Source organism: Euleptes europaea, chromosome 2 (genome assembly GCF_029931775.1).
Source record: "Euleptes europaea isolate rEulEur1 chromosome 2, rEulEur1.hap1, whole genome shotgun sequence".
In the NCBI taxonomy this organism is placed as follows: domain Eukaryota; kingdom Metazoa; phylum Chordata; class Lepidosauria; order Squamata; family Sphaerodactylidae; genus Euleptes; species Euleptes europaea.
This window is the reverse complement of record NC_079313.1, coordinates 44,760,026-44,785,516: the sequence shown is the minus strand read 5'-3', so window position 1 is coordinate 44,785,516 and position 25,491 is coordinate 44,760,026. Positions and strand designations below refer to the sequence as shown.

The 25,491-nt window shown below is 41.5% G+C and overlaps 1 protein-coding gene across 1 annotated transcript in view; it reads right to left on the bottom strand.

The window, feature by feature from the left end:
* Positions 1–4,477: 4,477 nt before the first annotated feature.
* RWDD3 (RWD domain containing 3) overlaps positions 4,478–25,491 on the bottom strand; it is a 32,299-nt gene continuing 11,285 nt past the window's right edge. Inside the window, exons 2-4 of the mRNA XM_056844740.1 lie at positions 10,019–10,506; positions 5,019–5,134; positions 4,478–4,915 (exon numbers count right to left, since the gene is read on the bottom strand). Coding sequence (XP_056700718.1) covers positions 4,801–4,915; positions 5,019–5,134; positions 10,019–10,506 — 719 coding nt within the window. The 3' untranslated portion in view covers positions 4,478–4,800. The remainder of the gene's footprint in view (positions 4,916–5,018; positions 5,135–10,018; positions 10,507–25,491) is intronic.

Below are 25,491 nucleotides of genomic sequence, written 5' to 3'. Positions count from 1 at the left end.
CCAAGGTGCAAGCCCTGAGGTTGTTTTTCCATTTCAGATTTTTTTACCATGGATACAAAATAACTGATATCTTGATAAATTCTTCCGTTTTTTCTAGCCTGTAGGCCCAAAAGACTTTGCCCATCTTTCCCACAGAACATGCCTCTAATACATGCAAATTAGCTGTCAAGTAAGCTCATAAAGGACAACCTCTTAAAAGTGTCAATTACTTGCCTGAACACAAGATGTCCACATGTTCTTTAAAGTCAGTGGGGAGACAAGAGCATTTGCTTTGACAGAATCAGGTTGACATCTACTTTCATGTTATCCTCCAAATGTCTGAAGAGCATCGTGCTCTTTTAAAATATGTCAAATTAAGCCGAAAAACTCAAGGCATTTGCTTATGCTGAATGGCTATGCCGATTTGGACAATTTAAGAACAGTGAGTAACAAATTAAGCAGGTGATAGAAGATCGATGCACAAAGTGTCTGTTATTATCTCTAGAGCTGACAAATAATCAAGCTCCTTAGAACAAGTAATCAACACTTCTTGCCTGGTGAATGAAGAGATGCTTTAGGCAGTTGCAGTGTAGTTCCAGCAACTTTGTGCTGGGGCTCATTTTACTTAATGTATGAACTGCACATCCTATGTGTGGTCAAGTTTTCTCACTCCAACCATAAGAATAGGGTATGTCAGAAAGGACTTCCATCATCCTCAAACATTGTCATTTATAGTAACAGGGCTTGAATATATCAATGAGGTATCTAAAAGTTTCATGGCCTTAAACGACAGAAATGAAGTGTTCTGCAATATCAACCGGATTGAGGTGTTCTGCGATATCAGACAAAAGTCTTTATGGCAATGGAATGGACAGTCTAATTCAACATTTTGCTCCCTGGCAACATTGATCCCAATTGTGATTGTCAACAAGAGAAGATGGGGAGGCTGTTTGTGTGTGTGTATTTAATAAAGGGTATTATTTATTTATGCAAAGGTACATGCCATCTCTCCAGAGACCTGTTCAAGACAGCTGACAAAGTAAACACAATACAATAAAATAACAACAATAATCGATAATAAAACAAGTGGCTGAAAACAAGCTATGGAAATAAAAATAGCATAAAGCACCCATTGAGCAGCCTAAAATGATATAGATAAAACAGTCCTCAGGCCAGAAGTGGACCACAAAACAGCTAAAAAGAGACAGAACCCTTACTTAAAAGCCTGGGGGCCAAGGATGTTTTTGCCTGCCAGGCAAGTTTCATGGAGGGCATTCCAAAAGTGAGGTGTTGCTACTGAAAAAGTCCTGTCTGTAGTTGCCACCCACCTCACCTCTGCAGGCACAGACAGCAGGGTAGAAACATTCAGCCCTCCTGGATAAATTCATCCTGTGTGGGCCTCAATGAAGACCTCTAGATTAGTCCACAGATGAAACTATGAGAGAGCAGAGATATATTCTGAAGTATAAAAGTTTAAAGTACCCCATACATCCAAAGGGTGTTCTCCATATACCAAAGGTTTAGGAAACACTGCTTTATCTTGATCAATTGGAGATGCCATATTCTCATGCATTCATGTGCCCTGCTTTCCTTTACACATTGTTATGCATTTGAGTTTCATTGTAGCTTCTTAGATGTCACATAGGCAGTTGTTCCCATGTGAAATACTGAAAAAATTAACTTGATTTCAGGAAGACATTTCAAAACAATACAGAGTGGTAGATGAAATGCTGGAAGTATAAACCATACAAACTTATAAAGAGGTTGGGTGGGCTTTTTTTTACTGTTGTCTCATCAAATAAGCTTGCATAGATTAAATTGATAACTACCATACACTTCAAAACTGAGAACATTAAAAGAATTACAAAATCAGAACTCCAAAGAACTTCAACCACTGTATTCATACATTTGAGAACTGTTGAGTTTTTGTATCACATAGCAGACAAAATTCCATTCCAATCCATTGAATATCATCCATACCCAGAAGTAGGTTTTCTGACACAGATCACCATCTATATTGGGCCTTGTGCGTATGGAACAGTACTATACAGAGAAAAGGAAGTTGCATCTAGCATGCTGAGCTGAGTGTGTGGTGCCTCTTGCTGAACAGGTATTGTATTCTGTCAACACCATGATAATCACCCATTTGGGATGGGCAACTAATTCTAGTCACACTGTACTCCCTTTATATGGTAAGTGCTGTATCAAAACACAGCAACATCAGCTACCAGTTCAGCAAAGTGCATTAAAGAAAATGCAAGGATCTCCAGGGCTGCTTCTACACCAGAGTGGTTTTCCATGGTAGTCTGGTTCTTGATAATCTCCCTTGTAATGGAGATTCCAGACAGCCCAGGGTAATCTATTAGCAGTGGTCTCCCTTTCACACCTGATGTACATTGAAGCCCCTCCCCCACAGTGTTCCCACATGACCCTCAGGACTCGCCATCTACCCTGTTTTATTTTATTTTTATTTAAAGGAACATGAGTAGTGCAGTACTGCATAGAAATAACACAATACCTTTAAAAACTCTTGATAAAAAACCTCCATGCATTTATAAACTCATCTGGTGATCCCCTCCCCGGAATGATTCTCTTCCGTTTTTTAAAAAATGAGCATGAGTAATGCTAGACAGAAATAAAGCAATACCTTTAACAACCTCTTTTAAAAACTCATATTTGCAGAGCCTCTGACGATTCCCTGCCTCCATCTAAAAGACAGGCAATTATCTTCTGATCCTTGTAGTGAAAACAGCCCAGATCACAGCCATTGTCCAGCACCAGAATTAGGAATATGAACACCTTGTATAATACTTCTTACACTTCTAGTACTAAACATCTATTTAACTTACCTTCAAATATGTACTCAGAGCTACACAGACACAGATGTCGGATAGATTTTTGCTCCAGAAGCCTTTTCACAAAATTAACAACCCCACCCCATTAATATCATTGGCACTTACATTGGGCCCTGATCTAATTGAGAATACTGAAATATCCTCCCCCTATATAGTAAGTGAAGGAGCCCTGTGGTGCAGAGTGGTAAACTGCAGTACTGCAGTCCAAGCTGTGCTCACGACCTGAGTTTGATCCCAACGGAAGTTGGTTTCAGGTAACCGTCTCAAGGTTGACTCAGCCTTCCATCCTTCCGAGGTCGGTAAAATGAGTACCCAGCTTGCTGGGGGTAATGGGAAGATGACTGGGGAAGGCACTGGCAAACCACCCCGTAAACAAAGTCTGCCTAGTAAACGTCAGGATGTGACATCACCCCATGGATCAGGAATGACCTGGTGCTTGCACAGGGGACCTTTACCTTTATGTAGTAAATAGTGTTGCAGGAGAGAACTGTAATCATACCCTTTTTTTTTTTTTGCCTTTCTAAAGCAGAGGAGAAAACACTTCAACACTGGAGACAGATATGATGAATAATGGCAGACATTGGTTTTCACTGAATATATCTTAACACATTTGGGTGTGGAGGAGTTCTTCCTTGATACAAGAAGCCTTGCAATCTACTTCACATTCAATTAAATCTCATTACGGGGGAAGAGCTATAACCCGATAGTAGACTGCATGCTTAGCACTGCAAAAAATCTTAGGTACAAAGCCAGCATTTCCAGTTAAAGGATCTTAGGTAGAACAGCTGGAAGTAACCTCTGATTGAGATTTGGTTCAGATGCTTGGAGCCAGAATGTGCCCTTGATTAGAGGAACCAGTGGTCTGGTTCTGCATAAGGCAGTGCAACTTAAAAAAAAAAGTTTACAGCATATGATTTGGTACGGTATTCCTTGTACTTATGCTAAAATATATACTAGAAGTTTCCATACTAAACCCAACCAACTTTCACTTCTATGATACATGTTGGCAGACATGCATTATTATGGCTGCTGGAAATGGTGCAGCCACAGTCACTGAGAGAGCTGCCAGCTGAACATCTGGACCTCACTTTTGCGTTAGTCCTTTCAATGCATAGCTACATACATAACTACACGTAGAAAGTCAGTAGTGTAAATCAACTGAAAGATAAAAGTGGGAGAAGATTGGAGCGAATAGGTCTGTTCAAGAATATGGGCAGTGAAAAGAAATAGCAGCAAGCAAGATATAAAACTGAATAGAAATGAAAGGACCAATATATATTAATAAGTCATAATTAATGATGGACACTGAAAACATAAACATAAAAAGAGTACAACCTGAATGTGACTTCTGCAAAATGATTTCATTTTTTTAAGAAGCTCAGCTCTCCTAATTCAAAAATGGAATAAGTAAACCACTTAAATTGATTTAAACCTCATGTATATGGTACCTCCTACTTTTCAAATTCAGCAAACTGAGCTATCTTAGGAGTGTACTAGAATAGGAAAAAACGAATTTTTTATTTATCCCCAATACTGCTTTTTCAACGTAGAAATAAAAGATTTTCTTCCAGCATTCCAAGTAGCAGTAAAAAATGTAATCTTGAAAACACACCTTTCAAAGATATAGTTTAATTACAAGACAATTAGAGATAAGAGATCCACCCAAATCCAACAAGAACACAGTGATTTCCCCGTCGCCTTTACTTATGACCTACATTTCTTAAATATCAACTGTTCAAACTCAGTTCCCAGCAAAAGTTGTCAGTGCACACAGTCAAAACTATCAGCTCTTCAGAATGTTTGAGCTTTCTTTTGTGTCTTGTGGAGGAGATGGCTTTTTCTGACATTTCGCTACAGAGAAGCTTTAGAGCTGTTTGCCGCCAAACCTTTCATTTTATCATCTCTCAGCAACCATTCAATACATTCAATGACAGTTTAGTCACGGGCGTATGCATTTGCTTCAAAATTATTTTAACCGAGGCAGCACAAACTCTGTGAACAGTTCTGCCAGTCCCGCAGCCTCAAATTCATTTTGTAACTCATCCAGCGTTGAATACTCTTTGACTTCAAATGTCTGGAACCTGTGTTGTACAAGAGAGGCTTTGTGAATATGCCTACTTCTGTCAGAATGTAATTAACAATTCAAAGCTGCTTTTCTATAGCTGAAACAGTACTAAATTATACCTTCTGTCTTCTGCCTGGGCTTTTGTTTTGAAGAGTACACTAATCATTTTCTCTTTACATTTCTTCCCGGTCGAGTCCACATCTACCTTGCTAGTTTTCTGAAGAATCATATATTCCTAGGTGCCCAAAAAGAAAAATGAATTAAAAACAAAACACCAGAACATTAAGTGCCATCCATGGCAACCTGTTGATACAAAAATACTGAAAAATATTTTTTAATCCCTCCATATTAAACATTTGTGTCCCTGTTAAAATCAGGTCACATCTTCAGTATTCTACTGAAGACAGCTCCATGCATTATAGACAAATGCTACTGCTGCAAAAACATTAGTGAGGCATTGTGTTTTCCATATAAAGTCTGGAAGACTGAATACGTGTCTTTAAATGTGTCTGTGAACACTGATCAAAGCTGTGTACCACATTAATTCTGGAGAATTCCAGTATATTTTAATGGGGACAATGTTGTGACTGCACCTGTAAACCTCACAGAATCAGTTTGGATACAACATTGCTGATCCTTCAACCCATATGTTGGAGAAGGATCAGGAATGTGCTTATTGAGCAGGGGAATTCAATCCTGTATCCATACATCATTGGATATTGCTCTTTCATTGCACTACAGCAGTCATTCACAGCAATCACTTGCAAATAGGCTGGCACACACACATACACACAACTGCAATGGCTGCTAAATGGTGAACCAGTGAGGAATGGTCTGGAAACCCATGTTCAAATCCCCCACTCAGTCCTAAAGCTCAATAGGTAATAGGGCCATCATTAAATATCACAGAGAAGACCACATCCACCATCCTGAGGTCCTTGCATCAACAATGGAACAAATGTATTACTATAATAGCATGACTCCTTAGGGTTAAAAGAAACCGCTAGAGGAGACGTTAAGCGAAAAGAATTAGAAAGTTCCTTTCATAGCCATAAAAGAAGAGCAGTTGACAGGACTGTTCAAATTTTGTACTCCTTAAAAGGAAAATTCTTAGTTTAGGAGAACGTTGGTTAGCACCATTTCAATTAACACAGCAAACAGAAACCCACCACAGACCTCCTACTGGCTGTTGAGAAACCTGTTGCGTGGGGGGAGGGGGTCATAATGAATCCATAATTTTGGGCCCAATATGTAACAGCTCACATACAAGTGGGAACTGCTTGGCATCAGGGACCAACAATCAGCAGTTTTCTGTTTCTCCCATGGTTATCTGGACTGGGGGGTATTTCTTAAGTTTGGTGAATTTTAAGATCACTTTTCTTTCTGGCCTGTACAAAGGCCAGCCAAGCAATCAGCCCTCAGAGACCAACCATCTGAACTCCAATTTATTCACAAGCCCAGATGTCTTCACTGCAGCTTCTGTTTTCGTCTGAGCAGAGCAACATGCAAGATACTCTCAATCTTCCTTCCTAGTATGAAAAGCAACAGCAGTTCTGAGAGAGTTGCTCCCCTCGTGCAGCTCAGCTGATCATACCCGTGTTAGCCAAACATGGGCAACTAGGAGTGAGCAGCCGAAGTATCTAATTCTGCCATACAGAGCCAGTCCATCTATTAGATGAACCTAGGCAATGGCCTAGGGGTTCAGTCTGTCCTAGAGCTAGAGGGTCACCAAGCCAGATCTGCTGCGGCTTCACGGGGTTGGTCGCCATGGAAGGCATTGCACCGAGGTGCCCAGGCGGGGCCTTCCACCATCACCAGATCTGGGATTGGGTTGTGTGTGTGTGGCACCATTTATTTATTTATTGAAAAGTTTTATTAGCTGTCTTTCTACCTTGCAGAACTTAGTGCAGCTCACAATATGAATAAAACAATGGGTATTAAAAAAACGCACATAACAGACCACAATTTAACATTTCCAATTAAGACCGTCAATAAATACAAACTAGTCAAATGCTGTCCTAAATAAAATAATCTTCAATGACTTCCTGAAGACTGGAAGTGAGGGGGCTGGGCGCACCTCCCAGGGGAGGCTGTTCCATAATTGTGAGAATGCCACTGAAAAGGCTCTCTTGTGTGTCCACCAAGCTTCTTTCATTGGTGATACAGTCAGGACGGAGGGCCTCTCCCTGTGATCTTAATTCCCAGGCAGGAACATATGAGAGAAGATGGCCCTTCAGATACCCCAGTCCCAAACCATGTGGGGCTGCAAAACCAACACCTTGAATTGGGCTTGGGAGCAGATCGATTGCCAGTATAATTGTGGTAGTACTAGGGTCATATTCTCCCAGTAGCTGGGCCCAACCAGGAGTCCAGCCGCAGCATTCTGCACTAGCTGCAGCTTCCAAACACTCTTCAGGGGCAGCCTCAAGTAGAAAGCACTGCGATAGTTCAGTCTAGATGTAACTAGATGTAACTAGACAGTCATGCTAGGAAAAGTTGAGGGCAGCAGGAAAAGAGGAAGACCCAACAAGAGATGGATTGACTCAATAAAGGAAGCCACAGCCTTCAATTTGCAAGATCTGAGCAAGGCTGTCAAAGATAGGACATTTTGAAGGACTTTCATTCATAAGGTCGCCATGAATCGGAAGCGACTTGACGGCACTTAACACACACACACACACACTCAGGGCATCGATAATTATAGCTAGATCTGACTAAACAAAGAATGGACTCAGCTGACACATCAGCCAAAGCTGGACAAAAGAACTCCAAGCCACCCCAGCCACCTGATTTCTAAGGTGACTGCTGGGTAAAACAGCACTCCCAAGCTGTATTTTTGGCTTTTCTAGGGGTGGGTATAGCCCCATCCAAGACAGGGCCCATCTCAGATCCGCAGTCTGCCTTTCTGCTAACCCAGAGAACCTCTGTCTTGTGGCAAGCCAGAGTCCCAGGCCCCATAAGGGCAGCCTGAGTGAGGGCAGTTTCCTCACTGCAGGGAGCAAAGTAGTTTGCCAAAAAAAAAAAAAAACCCCACCTTGGCTGGGCCTGCCGCCATGCCTACTGGCCTGTATCCAACCATGCAGTTCTAAAAGATTAAGGGCACCCCCAACTTTGGCAATTTCACCCTCAATGTCCACACTGCAGACCTCCCCCCTCTATTTTGTCCTCTATGCTGTTCATGAGGGTAACTCACCACCCCAGGAACAAAACTGGCGGGGAGGGGGTACTAGGCTGCAGCAGAAGGGGGGAGAAGGAAATTCCTGATCTATAAGGTTTCAAGCAGATCCCAATAGATAAGAGCCACTGTTGTTGTTCTCTCTTGAGAAGAGGGGGTTAAAAAACCTCTTGAGGCCAGAATATGGTCTACATGCAGTTTGTTAAAACTAAGCGAGTCCGGGCCCCGCCACTGCCTGGAAGGTAAGCCCTATGTATGTGTTTAATACCATTGAGAAAAACAGCCACTCAGCTGTTCCATCCCTGAACCAATGGGAACCTGTTCCAGTATCATAGCTCTGCCTCTGAGAGAGAACAAAGTACTTGGTTGTTGGACCCGTCTCTGGTGATGAGCTGACATTGTACCATTTAGCCTGATTCTTGGGAAAGGGCAGGCTGGTGTGGGTGGAATCCTGTGTGTATGAAAGGATCCAACCCAGGGGTTAGTTGGTGAAAGCCTGTTTGTACCTGTAAGCATTAAAGAGAATTCAAACCATACTCTGAAACAATAACTAGCGTAAATGTAGGTGCCTTGGCCGGGTTTCTCCTTTGACAGTCTAGAGACCTGTGCTGTCTTTCTGTTCTGTTCTCTGAAAACAATCTGTAAATAAATAAATCCTGTTGGTTATTTACATACAGCTCCTGCCCCCCGTGATCCCCATGTTTGTCTTGATCACCACAAAACATATCCCGCGGCAACAAACCCAAAGCCTTTGAACTCAAATACTATCTTGTAACTGAGGGGAAGGTTTAGTTTTAAACAAACCCGGTCCCCCAAAATCATAAGAGGTTGTGTGGGCCACCTCAGTTCCAAGAAAGGGCACGTCACAACATGACTTTCAGTTCTATGACGGAAGAAAGGCAGGATTTAAAGGTAACAATACAAGTTTTTTTCTGGTTGTGCATGAGAATGAATCAGTGGACATGTTCACAGTGCTGGCCTTTCAGCCTAGTATCTGTATAGCTGAGGGGAGGGTTCACAAGATATCTAAAAACTCATGAAAAGCAAGCTTATGTCTGCTGTCTTTAGCATTGTATTTATAGGGCCCTGGTCAAAATTAATTTTAGCTGTGGCCAGATACTGAACTGAGTTGCTGAGCAGGGTCCTATACATATAGTGCTAAGTATTTTTCTAAACATTAAAAGATTTTTGCTTGGGCAGAAAAACATGCCTAAGTGTTCATGGTCAGAGACAAATAAGTATTACTACCAGTTAACCAAGTACTGCAGCCAAGAAATCAGAAGGAGATTGAGACTGGGAAGGGCAGTCATGAAGGAGCTAGAAAATATTTGGAAGTGTAAGGATGTGTCACTGGCCACCAAGACTAGATTAATTCATGCCATCGTATTCCCTATTACTATGTATGGGTGTGAAAGCTGGACAGTGAAGAAAGCTGATAGGAAGAAAATAGATTCCTTTGAAATGTGGTGTTGGAGGAGAGTGTTACAGATACCGTGGACTGCCAAAAAAACAAATCAGTGGGTTATAGATCAAATCAAGCCTGAACTGACCCTAGAAGCTAAAATGACTAAACTGAGGCTATTGTATTTTGGTCACGTCATGAGACGACAAGAGTCACTGGAAAAGACAGTCATGCTAGGAAAAGTGGAGGGCAGCAGGAAAAGAGGAAGACCCAACAAGAGATGGATTGACTCAATAAAGGAAGCCACAGCCTTCAATTTGCAAGATCTGAGCAAGGCTGTCAAAGATAGGACATTTTGGAGGACTTTCATTCATAGGGTCGCCATGAGTCGGAAGCGACTTGACGGCACTTAACACACACAACCAAGTACACAATGGTATTACCAAAAAAACAAAAAAAAAAAAACCCTGCAGCACTTATTGAAATGCATCATACCCTCCCCTGCCAGCAACAGAACAGGCAACAGGCAACATTGTTTGCACCTTAATGCTGCTCTTGACTCCTTGAAGAAGAATAAAAATCATCTTGCCCATGAACATCACTCTTCCAGTAAGCCTTAGATCTGCACACCATTTTTCCAGTGTTTTGACATATTTTCCTTTAGCTCTCATGTGATCTAAATGCAAAAGGACAGTCGATACACCATCGTCTGTGGTTGCTTTTGTTGATAGCATACTTTCCCCACTGCCGGCTGAAGTTTCGACTTGCTCAACTATGTACTTTAGATTTTCTTGCATCCAGAGAATCAGCTCGTGTACCATGGGTTGTGAAAAATGTCTCTTTGCTTCTTCAAGTAAGCTCTCTTTCACTGCCATACACTGTGTCCTTGTAAGCTGCTCAGAGTGGACAGAGATATTCGGCAAGGTTGATGGGTAATTGATTGGTAAAGAAAACAGCAGCTTTAACAATATATCTGTCTGCAAAGGTCCTCTCACGCTGGTTTGAATCCTAAATGAGATTCCTTCAGTCTCTGAAAAGTATCCAGAAGTAATCATCAAATGAACATCAATCAAAACTCAAAGCTTCACTACATTTTATTTGGTCTCTTATGAAAAACTTTGAGTGGCATGTATCAATATTTCATACAACTCTCCAGACATTTAAGGGCTACTTGGTGCAAGATTATTTTGCATTCAGCAGCGATACTGGAGTACAGGTTGGGTATCCCTTATCCAGACTGCTTGGGGACCAGAAGTGGTCTGTATTTTGGAACTTTCCTTATATTGCAATGTTTTGGACTTTTTCCTTATTCATAACGAGATATCTTGGGGATGGTACCCAAATTCATTTATGTTTTCTATACACTTTATTCACATAGCCTGAATGTAATTTTAAACAATATTTTTAATAATTTTGTGTACATTGAACCATCAGAAAGCAAAGGTGTAACTATCTCACCAGAATACCTGTATCAGCTGTTAAACAAGAGCAAGAACAAATAACAAATAAACAACAACAGGCATTCATTCTTCACCTACAATGCATGGACCTGCCTGCATGTCGGCTCAAAGGGTCCAGTTTTCGGATCAGTCCAGATATGGGATGTCCAGATATGGGGTACTCTACCTGTATAACATTTACACTTTTGACACAAAGTGTACTGTGATGGCTAAGAGGCTGAGCTTTGTACCAAGAAGCCCCCAATTCAAATCTCATCTCTGCCATGAACTCACCAGGTGGGGTTACTTGGCAAGTCACACTCTCATCTTCAGCTCCCTATCAATAACAATGGGGGGCAATGAAAGTAACCTATTTTAAAATTTAGTTGAATAGATGGCTGAAATGACATGACAAAACCTTGAACATCTTTAACTGGAAATGTAGTACATTTTTTAAATAAATAAACATATGTGAAGCACTATGGATACTTGAAAAATAGTCTAAATGCTCAAGCAGTATAGTATTATTTTAAACTGCTTGCTCCTGTAGCATATCCAGTTGATCATAACAGCACTGTGCTTCCTTGCTTTTATTTTAAGGAGAAAACAGGAAGTACACTTTACATCTGTAGAAAAAACAAAACTCGGAATAGACTACCTCTTTAAAAACTGCATTGAAAATGGAGAACAAACACAGGCCCCCTATCAGTTCCTAATCACAATGGTGAGAGCACATGGAATCCTAGCAAGCACTACATATCCCACTACTGTTTTTTAAATGCAAGAACCTACGTAGCGTTTAAATTACTGTAGTTCTCAGGTTCTGCTCTTAACATACTTCTCTAGTGCTAATGTTCAATATAACAGAAGTCTAAAAGCCCCATTTTGGCATTGGTGAGGGATTACATTTTGATGGAGTTCAGCTGACCCTTGCTGACTCACTTAAGAGCCCTGGGGTTCTACTGGATCCTGGGTCATACTGGACCCAACTCTATTTCTGGAGAAGCAAGTTAATGCAGCTGCAAAGAAAAAAGCTTTCTACCAACTCAAGACTAGCCCAAAAAATGGGCCCTTACCTTGAAACAGCTGATCTGGCCATCTGGATCCACACCACAGTAACCTTGAGAATAGACTGCTGCAACAGACTATACATTGGTCTCCCCTCAAAATCAGTTTGGAAACTAGTTGGTGCCGAATGCTATGGCTTGGCTATTATCAGGAGCTAGATGGAGCATGCATATTACTCCCATCCTACAGACCCTTCACTGGCTACACATCAGTTACTGGGCTCAATTTGAGGTATTGGCTATCATGTGGTGAGCCAGCGTGGTGTAGTGGTTAAGAGCGGTGGTTTGGAGTGGTGGAGTCTGTTTGGAGAGTTGGTTTGGAGTGGTGGAGTCTGATCTGGAGAACCGGGTTTGATTCCCCACTCCTCCACATGAGCGGCGGAGGCTAATCTGGTGAACTGGATTTGTTTCCCCACTCCTACACACGAAGCCAGCTGGGTGACCTTGGGCAAGTCATGCTCTCTCAGCCTCACCCACCTCACAGGGTGTCTGTTGTGGGGAGGGGAGGGGAAGGGAAGGTGACTGTAAGCTGGTTTGAGTCTCCCTTAAGTGGTAGAGAAAGTTGGCATATAAAAACCAACTCTTCTTCTTCACATACAAAGCCCTTCATGGCCTTGGACCCTCATATCTGTGGGACCATCTATCCCCCGTGCTCCGCTATGACAGCTTCGATCACAGAGCAGGGTCTTCTGCAGGTACCAACATACAAATGGGCAAAATTAAGAACTGCCCATATGCATGCCTTTTCAGTTGTGGCCCCCACCGGGTGGAACGGCCTGCCTGAGGAGGACAGGAAGGCTCCCACTCTCATGGCTTTCCACAACATTTGCCAAACTGAATGATTCAAGAGGACTTTTCTATGCCAGCTACAGAGTTGCACTGTACTAAATGATTCACAAAGCTACTTGGAAAAAAAATCAGGGACTATGGTCTATATATACTACTGTGTATAGCTTGCTGAAACTATGATCCTACTATGGAATGTTGTGTTATTTAATGTTCATTTTAATACTTATGCTTTGCTTCAGTTTTGTTTTTAGACTTCTGGTTGGTTCTACAACCCTAATCCAATTGCATTTTTTATTGAATGTCCCATCCATTGATTGTATTGACTCACACTGTGTAATCTGCCTTGAGTCCCAATGAGAAAGGTGGACTATAAACAATGGTACTTGTATTTAAACGAGAAACTGAATGAACAGCAGTCAATCTTGAATAGAAAACAATGCTGAAAGATCAGTTTAAGTGACCTTATTATTGAGGTTCAATGTTAGTCTTTGGGATACAAATCTATATACAAAGTTCTAAACATGGCTCCAGAGCAGATTTAAAAAACTGCACAATGGGGCCAGGTACAGAAAGGATAGATATTTCTATAGATCAAGAAGGAAACACAGGTTTGCAGGAAAATCCTAATTAAAAAGAGAGAGAGAATAAAAGGTTTAAAATGCTGAGATGTCAACAGGCATTTTGGATTACCTAGGAAACTGCAAACATCACCAATCTTATATGTGGTTGTCCAGGTAATTGAAAATGGCTGCCATGGTATTATTTTGAAGCTTTGGATGAGTGGAGGAGAAGCAATAGTGGGCAGGCACATCAGACAACAAGAAAGATTGGAAGGAAGAGTGAGGGAGGAAAGAAAATGGAGCAAAAAGGGAAGAAATGGAGGTTGGAGGTCCCTTCCAACCCTATGATTCTGTTATTCTATGGTTCTATGGAGGGAGGAAAGGAAGGAGAGAAAAGAGAGAAGCAGTGGAGGGGAAAGGGGGAAGAGAAGATTGAGAGCAAAGTGTCAGCATGGAGTGGAAACTGAGACAAAGAGGGGAAGTGCAAGTAAGGGACAGAAGGTGGGTCAGGGGATGAGTGGTCCCCCACATGAATCTTCATGGGTCTCCTCCATGTATAATATAATTTAGAAAACAATAATTTAGAACAATTAGTCAAAATAAACTATGACTTATTGCCAGGAGGAGCTGGCAAGATTTCATTTTCTGTTAAATTGGGAGTGTCGTGTTAATTAAACCAATTATCTTACTGAAAGGTTTTGATTTTAATTTTATCTATTGTTGTACTATTAACTGATGCTTCTGAAATGGTAAAAAGATCATGAATATGTTTTAGAAGGCAAAACTCCCTCTTATTATTGTTCAAAAATTATGGTAAGATAAATTAATGCAATACCTCCCAATAATCTAGTACAGGGGTCTGCAAACTGCGGCTCCTGAGCCGCATGCGGCTCTTTGGCCCGTTGAGTGCGGCTCTCCGAACTTGGTTCTGAGCCCCTGCTCTTGCGCCCGCTCACGCCGGCAGCCAGGCTGCGGAGCCAGCGTGCCTGAGAGAGCACGGGTGAGCGGGTGCGCTCTCTCTCCCCCCCCCCCGCCGTGGAGAATGCCCGGGTCTCCCTTTCCCTTGCCCTCAATGGCTGGGAGGCTAAAGCCTCCCCTCTAGCCGTGCGATTGCTGGGCGGGCAGCTCAGCGGTTCCTGGCCCCCCCGCCTATCAGCTGTTGGGCAGGGTGGGCTTCCTTTGATAGACCTGGCCTCCGGCTGAGTCCCATTGGGAGGCCATGTCTACCCACTGGCTTTCTTGGCGGTAGACCTGGACTCCGAGGAGGGGAAAAAGTCCCCCTTCAGAGGCCAGGTCCACCAATTGGCTTCTAAGGGCCTCCGGAGGCCAGGTCTACTGCCAAGAAAGCCAATGGGTAGACCTGGCCTCCCAATGGGACTCAGCAGGAGGCCAGGTCTACGAATAGGCTTTTATAACGGTAGACCAGGCCTCCAGATGAGGACTCCGGATGGGGAGGGGGAAATGGCAGGGACAATTTAATTTTTATCAATAAATAAGATCACTATTAAGTATGATATCAAGCTTTATTCAGTGTACCTATAGTTTAATTAAGACTTAAAACTTTAATTAAAGTTTATTAAGTTAATAAACAGTGTACCTACCTATATAGTTTAAGTTTAAGAAATTTGGCTCTCAAAAGAAATCTCAATTGTTGTACTGTTGATATTTGGCTCTTTTGACTAATGAGTTTGCCGACCCCTGATCTAGTATAATGATTCTCAGAAGATACCATTTGGTGATTAAGGAACATTCAGCTGGTATTATCCATATTTATTTATATAAAGTCAGTTCTCATCATCCAATCACACTTTAGCCAGGAAACAAAACCCAAGTTGGAAGCATGCATACCTGGACTGGTTTTCAATGTACTATAATATGTAACAAAGAATGGAAGTAAGGCAAAGAATATCCCTTCTCCCAGACACCTGCGTTACCAGGGGCACCTTGGGCTTCTCAAAAGCATCCCTGATTTACCCACATATATATCTTTTTGCTCCTTAATATCTAGCAAAGAAAATATTTTTAGTGAACCCACTATCTCTCTGTAGCAGAGAGCTGGGGCACCCATCCGCATGCCCATCCTGGGCTCGTCTAGACAAGAGATGTTCCGGTGGTTGGGGCTAGGATGGAGGTTGAATGGCGGGGAAGGGTGATCCCAGTCGGACAAGTTTGGCCTGACCTGCACTCCATTCGGCAGGGCTGGTAATGCCCTTGGCAGCCCTGCGAGGAGAGGGCATGCCCCTAGAGATGAGGGGCCCAAACTGGCTCCAGGCAGTGGTGGGCCACTGGTGAGGATGGCCATTGAATATTCAACCTCATGCTACATAATTACAAACTAATCCTTATTTCATGATGAATAACCTTTGGACTACAATGTGTCTTAAACAGAAAACTACCTTTAGATAGATTTTTCCTCAAAAAGCATTTTATTTTTAAAAAGTCAGATTTAAATTTTAAAAATCCAATTTAAATTAAAGAAGCAGATTTTAATTTTTTTAGTTTTTTTTAAATCATTGATTTTTTTATCCACCCTGCTGCTATTCTACATTCTACTACAAAAGGGAACTGTCCTAAGACAGCTGTCCTTTCACCACTGCTGCTATACAGCAGCAGGACAAGCGTAAGTGATGGGCCTTGAGCCTCAGCAGCTGGCCAACAATGCCAACCTTTAACACCCGCTCAGCTAACAAACTCTGGTTGCAGTCATTATTGGCTGCAGAATAATTCTGTCTCCTCTCTTTTCTGTTTAGTTTCACTTAGCTGATTTTATTGGCCATTGATTCTATTTTTAAGTGTCATTCCTTATTGTGAGAAATTTTGTTATGGAAAACAAACAAACCAACAAACAAGCTGCCATTTAATCCCATGGATAAAAAAAGTGGCACAGTTGGGCCCATGTTGCAGAAAGGCTACCGCTTGCTCACCCCAACACTAAATAGCTTCTTCTGCTAGGGACCTTTCAGGCAAGATGCAATGCATCTCTATGAGCACATTTGTACCTCTCCAGAGTACCTCTCCAGAGTACCTTGCAATATATGAGCCTTTGATCAACACACACTCTCCTGGTCATTACGGGCATTTTGTCCATCGTTTTGCTGATGTCCTACTTTACAGGTTTGTTGAACAGATTACCATAATAATATATGCAAACTTCACTGTTGTTGTTATCTGAGAAATCACATAATTTAAAGAGAATGAAAGGGTTTATGGCACATGGATTCGATTGTACTCTCTTTTCCGATGGACATAATGGCAAAGTAAAAACAGTAACTTCCCTTTCACTGAACTGAAAGGGGACAAAGTTCTCACCCACGTCTACTAAAATGGGGGGGATTAGGGTGCAAGATGAAAGCTGCTCTTTTTCAGATCTTCACTATATCAACTCTTTGATGTGTTCCAACCCTTTTCTTCAAAAAGTTGCTAAAATGTCAACTTGATTCATTCTACAGGGGTAGGAAGAGACAGATTTGAAAGGTGCAGCAGAACATTCCTGAGTTTCAGATGAGTTCTTTTGAAGTGGCTTGTCTCTTCTCTACCTCCCAAGTTTTACCCTCCCTTCACATGATAGGCAATGGAATTATGTCTGATTTTCCTCCTCACAGCTGACACTGCTTTGCAACCTTCGGTGCCCTCTGTGAAACAACAGAGACAAAGCCTGTTTAATGAACAAGGTAAGTTGAAATGGTTCAGACAACCTGGAGTACTTCTAACAAGAGGGGAGGCAAAGCTCTGTTTCCAAACTCCATGCTGCATCTGTATATCTTTGGCCACAACACCCTCATAAATCGCAAGGGTACTAGATACCGTCACAGAGCCAATTCACTAGCCTTCAAGTACTGGAGTGAGAAACACCACATGGAAACATAAAGAACCTAAATATACCTGTGACAGACAAAGAATGCCAGGTCATTTCAAGTTTAAGTGAAACTGTAACTAACTGCAGAATAATTTGTCAAACTAAATTTGTAAAATCTCCTTACAATCAGAGATACCATTTACTGTGCCAAGCACAATGAACAGAATACACCAATCTTACTGTTCCAGGAATGATCAAGGAAGCGTTAATCCTGCATTTTTCTGTGTGCTGTAGAGAATTGCTGTGAGGGCAAAAATCAGAAGAGCACCCCAGCGGCATGCTCACAGTGCATTTTTAATGGAAAAGGATACAGAGCGTTTGATGGGCAACACGAGATAACCATTTTCCTTGTTAAAGTTGCATTTTGTTCTGATCATTTTTGCCCGGAAGTCTGTTTGACAGGGCTGATACAGTCACTGGACAAATCAAGCCGACTATCCAGCCCAAAACTTGTTGAACCCGTGAGCACTTTTGGAGTTTGAGAACAAGTAATGGGAGCAACCAAAAATGGCTGCCATGAGGGGCACAGCTGACTACAAAAAGGCTGCCATGGGAACAGTGGCAGAATGTGGAAGGTTCTGAATTTCTGAATTGGTGCTCCCTGCAGTTCCAAAGGTTCTACCGTGGTCTTCTGAAGCAGCTCTTTTTCCTAGGAACTGAAGGAAAGCCAGGATTGGCTCTTTCCTTTGAGGAGGAAGTAAACACCAAGAAACACTGTCGAAGGCTTTCACGATCAGAGTTCATTGGTTCTCGTAGGCTATCCGGGCTGTGTAACCGTGGTCTTGGTATTTTCTTTCCTGACGTTTCGCCAGCAGCTGTGGCAGGCATCTTCAGAGGAGTAACACTGAAGGACAGTGTCTCTCAGTGTCAAGTGTGTAGGAAGAGTAATATGTTGTCAGAAAGGGGTTTGGTTTGAGCTGAATCATTGTCCTGCAAAAAGTAACAAAGGTAATGTGCTAACCATTGTCCTGTAAGTATCAAGATAATGTGCTAATGAGGGTGTGGTATGTTAATATGGAACCATTGTATCCTGAAGTGATCTGTTAATGTGTGGAATCCAAAGCTAATCTGCATGGCTATTGTTGACTGTAGTCTTTGTTAGTCTGGAGGTTTTCAAGACAGGAAGCCAAGCCTTATTCATTCTTAAACTCTCTTCTTTTCTGTTAAAGTTGTGCTGATGTTTATGAATTTCAATGGCTTCTCTGTGCAATCTGACAAAATAGTTGGTAGAATTGTCCAGTCTTTCAGTGTCTTGGAATAAGACCCTGTGTCCTGTTTGTGTCAGTCCCTGTTCAGCCACTGCTGATTTCTCAGGTTGGCCCAGTCTGCAGTATCTTTCATGTTCTTTTATCCTTGTTTGTATGCTGCGTTTTATTGTCCCGATGTAAACTTGTCCACAGCTGCAAGGTATATGATATACTCCTGAGAGGTGAGGGGGTCTCTTTTGTCTTTTGCTGATCGTAGCATTTGTTGTATTTTCTCAGGAAAAATCAGAAAACTCAGGAAAAACAGTCTCCCATAGGAAAGGTATTCTTGCCATTTATTAAAGGAGTCACTGATAGGATGGAGAAACTTTTGAAAAAACATAACTTACAAACAGCGTTTAAACCCACCAAGAAAATACAACAAATGCTACGAGAGACAGAGAGAGAGAAAGAGAGAGAGAGAGGTCTTTTATGCATGGCTGTTTCCTTCGCAGTCACCCCTCTGACAACTTTGGGTCTTTGTATTGGTTATGCATGCCATTTCCGACTGTCAGAGGTCGCCTCGCTCTCCCCCTGCATTTCCCCGCATTTCCCCCCCATTTTCAGAGGCCTTTTTTATCTCAAATTGGAAAACATGGGCAAAACGCAGGGGAATGTAGGGGGAGAGCGAGGTGACCTCTGACCGTCGGAAACGGCATGCAGAATCAACACAAAGACCCGAAGTTGTCAGAGGGGTGATGGCAAGTGAAACAGCTATGCATAAGACCAGGGAGAAAGAGAGAGACGTAGACAGAGAATTCAGTGTGTATAAGAACTGGGAGGAAGTGAATTGAATGAGGTGCTGTGGAGTGTGAGAGAAATCTGTGTACTTTGTGGAAGTTATTAGCCAAAGTGGTGTTAGGAAATTAAGCTTCGTCGAAATTATTAGCCTAAGTGGCAAGTGAGAAAATAAGCCTTTGTGGCTCGATCTCATTATGGAACTTTAGAGAAAGAAGAACTGTACTAATCTGAACCCATTACACTTATCGCCTTTACTGAAACTGCTACATGGTTATACTTCTAAACAAACACTGTTTATTTTTAGGACTCTTCTGGAGCAAATTTTGATCAGCATTGAATGAGAACATTGACAGCTACTTCACATGTAGCAAAGTCCTTGTGTCTCCCACATGGCAGCCACAGGTTCTGCTAATCAGACGAGTGCCTGCAGTTCTGTTCTCAGACCCATGGCCTCCAACAGGGGGAGGACTAAGAGGACCAAATGCCAGGGGCCATCACTCTGGGGGCCCATGCGTCTGGGCAAGTGATGTGTTCATTTCCTTTCATATAAAATTTGGGCTAGGTTCTGGCAATGGAAGGGGGACCCAGGGGGAGTCATTGCCTAGGGGCCCACAGAGGCCCTTGACCCTACTGGGAACATAATTACCAGGTGTGCAGGTTCAATTCAGACTGGGACCTCAGTGTGAGGGGAGAAGTGGCTTCTCCTGTGCCATTTTCTCAACCATTTTTCCCAGGAAGCTGCTATTTTGCCCTGCTGGGAAAACTTATATGTACCGATTGGTGCTTAGGAATTAAGCCCCAAGCACAGAACTCCCATTCCATGACTATCAACCAGATGCTTGTGGAACACAAAGAGTTTATAATGTGTGAACTGGCCCTAAGTGTACACCTGAGAGCGCCTGCCCACTACTAAGAAATTATCCTCTTTGCCTTCAACCCACATGTCAGAGTGTAGAACTAGTTGAATTTAAATTCAGAAGCCTTCCAATCAGCCTGTGGCCAGCAATACTCCAGTGTTTAATGAACCACTGCATTTACAGCTTGAACACTTTGCTTGAACATGGACATTTAATCCATAATGCAAAACTACTATGTTTGTGTCTTGGGTTGCCATTGTTTTTCTTTTACATTTCAAGTTATATTTGCATTTCAGGCTGAACTTGATAACAGACTGACTTTGAAGGGTTGCTTGCAGCTGAAGTTAGCGAATGACAGCAGCTTTTCCTATTGACTACCAGTAATAGTGCCTTATATTTGCCTGACTCTATCAGAAGAGGTGCTATCTGAAATAGAAAGCAGTAAATTACCATTCTGTTGACATTTATTGTGCTAATAAGTTGGAACTCAGGAGATTCTCACTTATTCCCCCAGCTGCATGCTTATCATCAGGAAATTTAGTGTTGCCACACTTCAGATTGCTTCCTGTGTTCCATGTCAGCCACAAAGGCTTCCCTATCCATAAACTTTCGGTCACTCACTCATTTTGCATTTCTGAGAGTTACAGAAATCCAAGTTTTGATGAACAAATACATATTTTACTGCAAGATAGCTGAGCAAACTAGAGAGGAGAGAGCGGATTAACACTATATTCTGTGAATTGTATTATGCCAATAAAGATATTTGAATTTTTTTTTTTTTTGGTGGATTAACAAGTACATTATGTCATTCTAATGGCAACACTAACCTTTGGTACCAGACAAGTGAAGGAAAACAAGGCTTCGTTAATTAGCTTATTTAAATTCGCACACACATCATTTTCAATAAAACATCTTTTGCATTTTGGGCATGACACTTTTAAGATTCAGAAAGCGCAAGTTTTATGAAAGGAGGGGAAACGTCTCCTTACCTCAGTTCCCCAGAGATCTGCGTTCTGATCTTTAAGGTCACTTCATTTAACACTTCAAACTCACAGAAAAATACCTCCCGAGTATAATTTGTCATTAACAAACGATGCTCAGGAGATACATTTCTGTGAGGTTGACGTGGTAAATAAGGTGACCTAAAATATCAACATAAGAGTCTCCTGAGGACTGGGGTAAGGAGGCAATTTCCTTCCCCTCATGATATATAAAAATATTCATATGTGCAGGATCATTACATTACAACAGGATGATAAGCAATTCCTTGAATTAAGGAAAACTGCTGTGTTTATGCTATACAATGCGCCCACCAAATCTTGGAGTACCTCAATATCATGTTTTTTCTTTTTAAGAACAAGGACACAGTACAGCCAAATTTAGATTTTTTTTAAAGTTGCAGTGATACAGTTAAGTCTGTTTTTCAGTGTTCAAGTACCCATTATGTGGGAGAGCCATGGCTGATCAGCTGATTTGTTTTCCTTTTTATTAAAATTTTATTAAAATGCAGCTACAGAAGGGAGGAGGCTAACAATTTGCTCAAAGCAGCAGGATGGGGGGTTAACCCTTTCCTCTGCACTGCTTTCCCAATCAAAATTGCCTTCCCCCCACCCCAGAGTTTGCACGCCAATTTTGGGGAATTGGACTGGGGCGTTAACTGCATTGGCATTGATGAATGTATTACCTAGTTCTGTAGTTTTGGTGCAGATTTTTCATGGAGTATTTTTCAATTTTGAAGTTTAGTTCTTATTGTATTTAGCATATTTTGCTTATGTTGTGTATGTATCATTGTTTATTGCTTCTTTTTTTGTTTAATATATTTTTTAATTGCCTTCTCCCCAACCTATTATTTGTCCTGCAGAAGGAAAAATGCATACCAACTCAAAGGGCAAAGAGCAATTTAAGAGGGGGTGGTATCAGTTGGAAAAACAGAAGGTAGAAATAATAAAACACCTTTTCCACCTGGCTGTCCCAAGCAAACAGGCAATCAATACCTTTACATTTGTTTTATTTCTATTTTATTTATTCATATCCTGCCTTTCTTGCTAAGACTCCAGCTGGATTACAGAATACAAAATACAATCAGACACCATAAGACAATCACTCTATGTGGGGCTGCCCTTGAGACTTCTCCGGAAACTCCAGCTGGTCCAGAATGCAGCAGCAAGGTTCCTTACGGGACCCCGCTAAGAGCACACATTCAACCTGTGCACTGGCTCCAGGTGGAGCACCGGATCAAGTTCAAGCCCTATACAGTCTGGGACCATCGTATCTGTGGGACTGTCTCTTCCGGTATGCCCCCCAAAGAGCATTACGTTCAGCTAACAATAATCTACTGTTAGTCCCCAGCCCGAGAAGTGTCCAGCTGTCCTCAACCAGGGCATTTTTGGCCCTGGCCCCAGCCTGGTGGAACTCTCTGTCTAGTGAAACCTTGCAGGACCTAATACAGTTCCACAGGGTCTGTTAGACAGAGATGTTCCACGAGGCCTATGGTTGAGGCAGCAATGATTTTCATCATAGCTGGCCTCCCTTCCCATTTCCTTATTTATTCTGACCATTCCCCCCATCTGGCTGTTGACCAGTGCAGCAAGAAATTGGGCGCCAGATGTTTTGGTATTTTAGAGATTTATGGTTTTAATTGCTGAATTATATTTTGTATTATATTGTAATGTAGATTATATTATAACTGATACTTGATGTGAGCTGCTCTGAGCCCGGCCTCGGCTAGGATAGAGCAGGGTACAAATTTAAAAATCAATCAATGAACACAATAGGACAAGGATTACAGAATTAGAAAACAATGCGAACAGCAAACTGTGTAAGGCAATGTGCACTATAAACAATGCAGAAAGTGGAATTGAAAAGTTAGAAAATGTCTCATAAATGAATATTTTGAGGCAAGAAAATCTTGCACTGGATGGATGTAGGAAATAAAAATCTTTTAAAGTTTTATCCCATCCTTCCTCAGAGGCTTTCAGGGCACCATACATGTTTCTCCCCATCCCAGTTTCAAGTATGTGAAAGCTTCACATATTTCAACTGTCCTATGAAAAAATAACGTTCTAATTTTGTGTAACTTTAAAAAAATTTTCCATAGACAGTTATTATTTTGTATTCTGGTTATATCTATAAGGTTAAAATATGTGTTTTATAAGATATAGACCATGAGCTATCCAAAACAAAAAGCCAGCTGCATTCAATTCAACTGAACAGAGAGATTTCCACAAGTGTTCAACTGTCTCATTGAAAACAATGGGACTGAAAAGTGCATAACTTTGAAAGAATCATGCCTATTGTGGATTAATCTAATTAAATGTTTTGTTGTTTGTTACTGTATTTTTGCATAAAAACATATTTAAAATGTACTGGTCCATTATGTATTGTTTGTTTTATGATGAATTTAATTTTTTCTTCTTTAAAGATGCACAATAACATTCAATTCCAAAATGACTGTCAGAGATATACAAGAATAAATCTACTTCTCAGTATGGTCATCAGAAAGAGAAGACACAGCAACAGGCACCACTCATGCATCAAGTCAGCAGCCACAAAACACTCCAGTGTGCCTGGACCAAGAAGTCACAAGATTCACCCACCCCAGCAGCTTTTTAAAAAATTATATTGTGATTTGTTTCTGTTTGTTAAATTAATGTAAACCTGGGAGTCAATTGTTGGGCTGAAAAGCAGGGTATAAGGACAATGCATTGGATTCAACAAGTTTTCCTGCTGGTGAAAAAGGAAGGTCTCTTTTGACCACCCAAAAGACTATGATGGGGATCATGGGACCTTGTGCAATGTGGGGAGGGGGGTTGTAACAAGGAGGGAAATTAGGTGAGATTGCATGAAAGAGCTGGCTGGATCCAACTCAGGGAATACATACAAGTGCGCATTAGTTGCAGATCTGAAAGCCAAAAATGTCTTAGTGATGTAGCAAAAAGAGATAGGTCCTTAAAATTAAACTGGGAGGCTTTGACTTTTGAGCATGTTCATGTGATCATGCTGCTGTTAAAGATAAAGTAGCCTTGCCAGAAAAAAAGAAATTGGCAACCCCAGGAACATTATTCAACCTCTACACTGATAAGAACAAGAATGCGTGGTGCAGGTTTTCCATTGGAGGATCATGTTCAGTGAAGTCATGCAGAGCTACCCCAGAGTTTGGCTCAATGTTATACACTGGAAGAGGATGCTTCTCTTCCTACCTCACTTCCTTGTTTAAAAAAACTTTATTACATACATAAAATTACATACATACCTAAAACTGGGGGAAACAAAAAGAAACAAAAAATATTAATCAAATTTACATACCGTTACAGATAAAAGTAATAATAATAATGATGATGATGATAACAAACCCAGCTACGCATATTAAAGCCAGCAAAAACATAACTTGTCTTTTTCTCCACGTTCCAGATTTTTGAAAGTTTTTTCCATTCTGGAGATTATTGGGATCCAGACAGCATCTAGATCTAAATATTGTCGAAGGCTTTCACGGTCAGAGTTCATCGGTTCTTGCAGGTTATCTGGGCTGTGTGACTGTGGTCTTGGCATTTTCTTTCCTGACGTTTTGCCAGCAGCTGTGGCAGGCATCTTCAGAGAAGTAATGCTGAAGGGCAGTGTCTCTCAGTGTCAAGTGTGTAGGAAGAGTAATATATAGTCAGAAAGGGGTTGGGTTTGAGCTGAGTCATTGTCCTGCAAAAGTATCAAAGGTAATGTGCTAATCATTGTCCTGTAAATCATTGTCCTGCACATTATCTTGATACTTACATGACAATGATTAGCACATTACCTTTGATACTTTTGCAGGACAATGACTCAGCTCAAACCCAACCCCTTTCTGACTATATATTACTCTTCCTACACACTTGACACTGAGAGACACTGCCCTTCAGTGTTACTCCTCTGAAGATGCCTGCCACAGCTGCTGGTGAAACGTCAGGAAAGAAAATACCAAGACCACGGTCACACAGCCCAGATAGCATCTAGATCTTCCATATCTTAATCATTTTTATAATAAGTCAGCTTAATTAATACATTCATTTCCTTGGTCAGTATGAACAGGGCAGGACCACTGATTAAGGACCACTGATGGCTTTTAAGAGCACTGGTTAAAGCAAAATAAGTTTTGTGTGAACATGGCCCAATTCAGTGTTTGAAAGAATTTAAGGCAGTGATCTGAGTCTCAATCTGTGAGTTGGGACCCAAACGTTTGTCACAACTCTACTGCATGTGGGTTGCTACGCTAGGGGAAAGGAGGAGGAACAGGGTGAGCTTTGAGAAAAGGCTCAATAGCAAATTTGGATTTGCCTTTGCATAATGTGCAAATTTGCCATGCAACACAAGACAATAATGCTATAGGTTTATAAATATAAAACTTGAAAAATAATATATAAACTTGTTCGGTCTTGACTGATGTGAGATTCGTGTGTATTATGTCAAGGAGCGGGAAAGTAGTATACAGTTAC